A 7,500-nucleotide genomic window follows, 5' to 3' on the forward strand; every position below is an offset into this window, starting at 1 on the left:
CTGACATCACAGGAGATCTGTCTCTAACCAGACTCTGACATCAGAGGAGATCTGTCTCTCTCTAACCAGACTCTGACATCAGAGGAGATCTCTCTCTAACCAGACTCTGACATCAGAGGAGATCTGTCTCTAACCAGACTCTGACATCAGAGGAGATCTGTCTCTAACCAGACTCTGACATCAGAGGAGATCTCTCTCTAACCAGACTCTGACATCACAGGAGATCTGTCTCTCTCTAACCAGACTCTGACATCAGAGGAGATCTCTCTCTAACCAGACTCTGACATCACAGGAGATCTGTCTCTAACCAGACTCTGACATCAGAGGAGATCTCTCTCTCTAACCAGACTCTGACATCAGAGGAGATCTGTCTCTCTCTCTAACCAGACTCTGACATCAGAGGAGATCTGTCTCTCTCTCTAACCAGACTCTGACATCAGAGGAGATCTGTCTCTCTCTAACCAGACTCTGACATCAGAGGAGATCTGTCTCTCTCTCTAACCAGACTCTGACATCAGAGGAGATCTGTCTCTCTCTCTAACCAGACTCTGACATCAGAGGAGATCTGTCTCTCTCTCTAACCAGACTCTGACATCAGAGGAGATCTGTCTCTCTCTCTAACCAGACTCTGACATCAGAGGAGATCTGTCTCTCTCTAACCAGACTCTGACATCAGAGGAGATCTCTCTCTAACCAGACTCTGACATCACAGGAGATCTGTCTCTCTCTCTAACCAGACTCTGACATCAGAGGAGATCTCTCTCTAACCAGACTCTGACATCACAGGAGATCTGTCTCTCTCTCTAACCAGACTCTGACATCAGAGGAGATCTGTCTCTCTCTAACCAGACTCTGACATCAGAGGAGATCTCTCTCTAACCAGACTCTGACATCACAGGAGATCTGTCTCTCTCTCTAACCAGACTCTGACATCAGAGGAGATCTCTCTCTAACCAGACTCTGACATCAGAGGAGATCTCTCTCTAACCAGACTCTGACATCACAGGAGATCTGTCTCTCTCTCTAACCAGACTCTGACATCACAGGAGATCTCTCTCTCTCTAACCAGACTCTGACATCAGAGGAGATCTCTCTCTAACCAGACTCTGACATCACAGGAGATCTCTCTCTCTCTAACCAGACTCTGACATCAGAGGAGATCTCTCTCTAACCAGACTCTGACATCACAGGAGATCTGTCTCTCTCTCTAACCAGACTCTGACATCACAGGAGATCTGTCTCTCTCTCTAACCAGACTCTGACATCAGAGGAGATCTGTCTCTAACCAGACTCTGACATCACAGGAGATCTGTCTCTCTCTCTAACCAGACTCTGACATCACAGGAGATCTGTCTCTCTCTAACCAGACTCTGACATCACAGGAGATCTGTCTCTCTCTAACCAGACTCTGACATCACAGGAGATCTCTCTCTCTCTAACCAGACTCTGACATCACAGGAGATCTGTCTCTAACCAGACTCTGACATCAGAGGAGATCTGTCTCTCTCTAACCAGACTCTGACATCAGAGGAGATCTCTCTCTAACCAGACTCTGACATCAGAGGAGATCTGTCTCTAACCAGACTCTGACATCAGAGGAGATCTGTCTCTAACCAGACTCTGACATCAGAGGAGATCTCTCTCTAACCAGACTCTGACATCACAGGAGATCTGTCTCTCTCTAACCAGACTCTGACATCAGAGGAGATCTCTCTCTAACCAGACTCTGACATCACAGGAGATCTGTCTCTAACCAGACTCTGACATCAGAGGAGATCTCTCTCTCTAACCAGACTCTGACATCAGAGGAGATCTGTCTCTCTCTCTAACCAGACTCTGACATCAGAGGAGATCTGTCTCTCTCTCTAACCAGACTCTGACATCAGAGGAGATCTGTCTCTCTCTCTAACCAGACTCTGACATCAGAGGAGATCTGTCTCTCTCTCTAACCAGACTCTGACATCAGAGGAGATCTGTCTCTCTCTCTAACCAGACTCTGACATCAGAGGAGATCTGTCTCTCTCTCTAACCAGACTCTGACATCAGAGGAGATCTGTCTCTCTCTCTAACCAGACTCTGACATCAGAGGAGATCTGTCTCTCTCTCTAACCAGACTCTGACATCAGAGGAGATCTGTCTCTCTCTCTAACCAGACTCTGACATCAGAGGAGATCTGTCTCTCTCTAACCAGACTCTGACATCAGAGGAGATCTCTCTCTAACCAGACTCTGACATCAGAGGAGATCTCTCTCTAACCAGACTCTGACATCAGAGGAGATCTGTCTCTCTCTAACCAGACTCTGACATCAGAGGAGATCTGTCTCTCTCTAACCAGACTCTGACATCAGAGGAGATCTCTCTCTAACCAGACTCTGACATCAGAGGAGATCTGTCTCTCTCTAACCAGACTCTGACATCAGAGGAGATCTCTCTCTAACCAGACTCTGACATCAGAGGAGATCTCTCTCTAACCAGACTCTGACATCAGAGGAGATCACCAGCGGGACCTTTCCATCTCTTTTCCTCTCTCTCTTTCTCTATGTCAGGACGTATCGTGGTTATAACCTGTCTCAGGGAGTGTCAGACGTCACTGTGGAGAATAACTTGTCAAGAGTCGTCTCTGCTGTGTCTCACGCTCTCACCTCCTCTACGTCACGGGCCCTCACTGTGAGTACTTACGCACGCACGCACGCACACACACACACACACACACACCTCCTCTACGTCACGGGCCCTCATTGTGAGTACGCACGCACGCACACACACACACACACACACACACACACACACACACACACACACACACACAGACGCACACCTCCATGTCTAGGGCCCTCACAGTGAGTTTCCTTGGGGTCCTCCTCCGTAGGACAGACGTCCATCCCTCCAGGACAACATATCTTATTGTCTCATTTTAGGAAACGTCTCGTTCTCTGTCGTTCATTCATGGAATTATCAATCTGTACTTTTTTTCCTTCCGGTGTAGTTTGGCTGCTGTGAGGCGCTGCATCTTCTGACCACCACCTTCCCAGCATGCACCTGGAGTACGGGCTGGCACTGTGGCTATGTCAGCTCCACCGTCACACACCCCAACCGATCCAACCTCAACCGCTCCCGGGCACGCTCACACAGGTACACACACAGGTACACACACAGGTACACACACAGGTACACACACAGGTACATACACAGGTACACACACACACACACACACACACACACACACACACACACACACACACACACACACACACACACACACAAATACACACACACACAGGTACACACACACACACACACACACAGGTACACACACACACACACACAGGTACACACACACACACAGGTACACACACACACACACACACACACACACAGGTACACACACACACACACACACACACACACACACACAGGTACACACACAGGTACACACACACACAGGTACACACACACACCCCCCTCAGTTTGTATATAATATTTGTCTCTCTCTCCCAGCCTCTCCCAGCCCGGCTCAGGCCCATTGGAGGAAGGGAAGAGGACTCTAACAGTGGGGATGGCAAACATGGTGTTGTCTCTCCTGTCTTCTGCCTGGTTCCCTCTGGACCTCTCTGCTCACCAGGATGCTCTGCTGCTGGCCGGGAACCTGCTCGCTGGTACGTACCTGGACACAACACCTGTATACACCTGCTGCATGTTATTATAATGTTTACAGAACGTTAACACACCTGGATAAACCTGTATACACCTGCTGGATGTTATTATAATGTTTACAGAACGTTAACACACCTGGATAAACCTGTATACACCTGCTGGATGTTATTATAATGTTTACAGAACGTTAACACACCTGGATAAACCTGTATACACCTGCTGCATGTTATTATAATGTTTACAGAATGTTAACACACCTGGATAAACCTGTATACACCTGCTGCATGTTATTATAATGTTTACAGAATGTTAACACACCTGGATAAACCTGTATACACCTGCTGGATGTTATTATAATGTTTACAGGATGTTAACACACCTGGATAAACCTGTATACACCTGCTTGATGTTATTATAATGTTTACAGAATGTTAATACACCTGGATAAACCTGTATACACCTGCTGGATGTTATTATCATGTTTACAGAATGTTAACACACCTGGATAAACCTGTATACACCTGCTTGATGTTATTATAATGTTTACAGAATGTTAACACACCTGGATAAACCTGTATACACCTGCTTGATGTTATTATAATGTTTACAGAATGTTAACACACCTGGATAAACCTGTATACACCTGCTGCATGGTATTATAATGTTTACAGAATGTTAACACACCTGGATAAACCTGTATACATCTGCTTGATGTTATTATAATGTTTACAGAATGTTAACACACCTGGATAAACCTGTATACACCTGCTGGATGTTATTATAATGTTTACAGAATGTTAACACACCTGGATAAACCTGTATACACCTGCTTGATGTTATTATAATGTTTACAGAATGTTAACACACCTGTATAAACCTGTATACACCTGCTGGATGTTATTATAATGTTTACAGGATGTTAACACACCTGGATAAACCTGTATACACCTGCTGGATGTTAATATAATGTTTACAGAACGTTAACACACCTGGATAAACCTGTATACACCTGCTTGATGTTATTAAGTTGTGTACCTGTCCCGCGATATTGCAACCTTCATATAACCTTAGTACAACTATCGGTCCGATCTTTCTAGAACGTTAAGCACACACAGATTAGAGTAGCTGCTGCTATAGAAACAGATAATGATCCTAATAAACCCCAGGAAGAGTAGCTGCTGCTATAGAAACAGATAATGATCCTAATAAACCCCAGGAAGAGTAGCTGCTGCTATAGAAACAAATAATGGTCCTAATAAACCCCAGGAAGAGTAGCTGCTGCTATAGAAACAGATAATGATCCTAATATACCTCAGGAAGAGTAGCTGCTGCTTTAGAAACAGATAATGGGGATCCTAATCAAATACCACAATACCTCAATGACAACATTCAGCTGTCGTATTCCCAACATGAAACCAAAATGTAACGCTCTTCTCTCCAGCGGCAGCTCCAAAGTGTATGTGTAGTCCCTGGGCTGGGGAGGAGGAGGGAGGGCCGGTCCCCGGTAAGACAGAGGAGCCCTGGGCAGCGGTTGGGGAGCGCCCCCTGGTGGTCCTGGTGGAACAACTCTTCTCTCACATCCTCAAGATACTCAACATCTGTGCCCACGTGCTGGACGACACGCCGCCCGGACCCGCAATCAAGGTGTGTGTGAGATGCAAAGGGATAATCTGTCCCCCAGGCCACCCTGCCGTCCCTAGCCACTGCTACCTCTCTGTCCCCCAGGCCACCGCTCCCTCTCTGTCCCCCAGGCCACTCTGCCGTCCCCTAGCCACCGCTCCCTCTCTGTCCCCCAGGCCACCCTGCCGTCCCTAGCCACCGCTCCCTCTCTGTCCCCCAGGCCACCACTACCTCTCTGTCCCCCAGGCCACTCTGCCGTCACCTAGCCACCGCTCCCTCTCTGTCCCCCAGGCCACCCTGCCGTCCCTAGCCACCGCTCCCTCTCTGTCCCCCAGGCCACCGCTCCCTCTCTGTCCCCCAGGCCACTCTGCCGTCACCTAGCCACCGCTCCCTCTCTGTCCCCCAGGCCACCCTGCCGTCCCTACCAACGCTCCCTCTCTGTCCCCCAGGCCACTCTGCCGTCCCTAGCCAACGCTCCCTCTCTGTCCCCCAGGCCAACGCTCCCTCTCTGTCCCCCAGGCCACTCTGCCGTCCCTAGCCACCGCTCCCTCTCTGTCCCCCAGGCCACTCTGCCGTCCCTAGCCAACGCTCCCTCTCTGTCCCCCAGGCCACTCTGCCGTCCCTAGCCAACGCTCCCTCTCTGTCCCCCAGTTCACCCTGCCGTCCCTAGCCACCGCTCCCTCTCTCAGTATTGTCTCCTCTGTCCCCCAGGCCACCCTGCCGTCCCCAGCCAACGCTCCCTCTCTCAGTATTGTCTCCTCTGTCCCCCAGGCCACCCTGCCGTCCCCAGCCAACGCTCCCTCTCTCAGTATTGTCTCCTCTGTCCCCCAGGCCACTCTGCCGTCCCTAGCCAACGCTCCCTCTCTGTCCCCCAGTTCACCCTGCCGTCCCTAGCCAACGCTCCCTCTCTCAGTGTTGTCTCGTCTGTCCCCCAGGCCACCCTGCCGTCCCTAGCCAACGCTCCCTCTCTCAGTATTGTCTCCTCTGTCCCCCAGGCCACCCTGCCGTCCCTAGCCACCGCTCCCTCTCTCAGTATTGTCTCGTCTGTCCCCCAGGCCACTCTGCCGTCCCTAGCCAACGCTCCCTCTCTCAGTGTTGTCCTCTCTGTCCCCCAGGCCACCCTGCCGTCCCTAGCCAACGCTTCCTCTCAGTGTTGTCCTCTCTGCCACCCTGCCGTCCCTAGCCAACGCTCCCTCTCTCAGTATTGTCTCCTCTGTCCCCCCAGGCCACTCTGCCGTCCCTAGCCAACGCTCCCTCTCTCAGTGTTGTCCTCTCTGTCCCTCAGGCCTCCCTGCCGTCCCTAGCCAACGCTCCCTCTCTCAGTATTGTCTCCTCTGTCCCCCAGGCCACCCTGCCGTCCCCAGCCAACGCTCCCTCTCTCAGTATTGTCTCCTCTGTCCCCCAGGCCACCCTGCCGTCCCCAGCCAACGCTCCCTCTCTCAGTATTGTCTCCTCTGTCCCCCAGGCCACTCTGCCGTCCCTAGCCAACGCTCCCTCTCTGTCCCCCAGTTCACCCTGCCGTCCCTAGCCAACGCTCCCTCTCTCAGTGTTGTCTCGTCTGTCCCCCAGGCCACCCTGCCGTCCCTAGCCAACGCTCCCTCTCTCAGTATTGTCTCCTCTGTCCCCCAGGCCACCCTGCCGTCCCTAGCCACCGCTCCCTCTCTCAGTATTGTCTCGTCTGTCCCCCAGGCCACTCTGCCGTCCCTAGCCAACGCTCCCTCTCTCAGTGTTGTCCTCTCTGTCCCTCAGGCCTCCCTGCCGTCCCTAGCCAACGCTCCCTCTCTCAGTGTTGTCCTCTCTGTCCCCCAGGCCACCCTTCCGTCCCTAGCCAACGCTCCCTCTCTCAGCCCCATCAGAAGGAAAGGCAAGGAGAAGGAGGTAGCAGAGCCAAGCTCCACTCCCATGAGCCCTAAGAAAGGCAGTGACACCAACACTGGTACAGTAGTCCACTTCCTGCCTTCTTCTGCTCTGTAGGAAACCATGTACACACTGACTTTATCTTCATAGAGACAATGGATTCTTTTTAACTTAATTCAGTCCGTTTCTTAGTCCGTCATTTAATGAACGATTTCAGTCGACGGTGTGAAGGTTTTCAAACAGTAAAATGTTGTGAGGGATACGCTTCAAAATCACAAAGATCCCTCTCTTCATGACCTTTTGACCTATTGCCTTTTTGTCTTTCTGACCTTTTTGTGAGCAGGCAGGCCAGCGGACAGCGCGACGTCC

At 50.9% G+C, this 7,500-nt stretch overlaps 1 protein-coding gene across 4 annotated transcripts in view; it reads left to right on the plus strand.

The window, feature by feature from the left end:
- htt (huntingtin) overlaps positions 1–7,500 on the plus strand; it is a gene marked incomplete at its 5' end in the record, with an annotated part of 141,519 nt that overhangs the window by 31,528 nt on the left and 102,491 nt on the right. For all 4 annotated transcript variants that reach the window (XM_071408303.1, XM_071408304.1, XM_071408306.1 and 1 more), the window contains 6 exon segments: positions 2,547–2,667; positions 2,987–3,132; positions 3,499–3,656; positions 5,096–5,298; positions 7,084–7,210; positions 7,475–7,500. The exon segment at positions 7,475–7,500 is cut by the window's right edge and continues 102 nt beyond it. In XM_071408303.1, coding sequence (XP_071264404.1) covers positions 2,547–2,667; positions 2,987–3,132; positions 3,499–3,656; positions 5,096–5,298; positions 7,084–7,210; positions 7,475–7,500 — 781 coding nt within the window.

This window comes from Salvelinus alpinus, chromosome 6 (genome assembly GCF_045679555.1).
Source record: "Salvelinus alpinus chromosome 6, SLU_Salpinus.1, whole genome shotgun sequence".
NCBI classification, from domain to species: domain Eukaryota; kingdom Metazoa; phylum Chordata; class Actinopteri; order Salmoniformes; family Salmonidae; genus Salvelinus; species Salvelinus alpinus.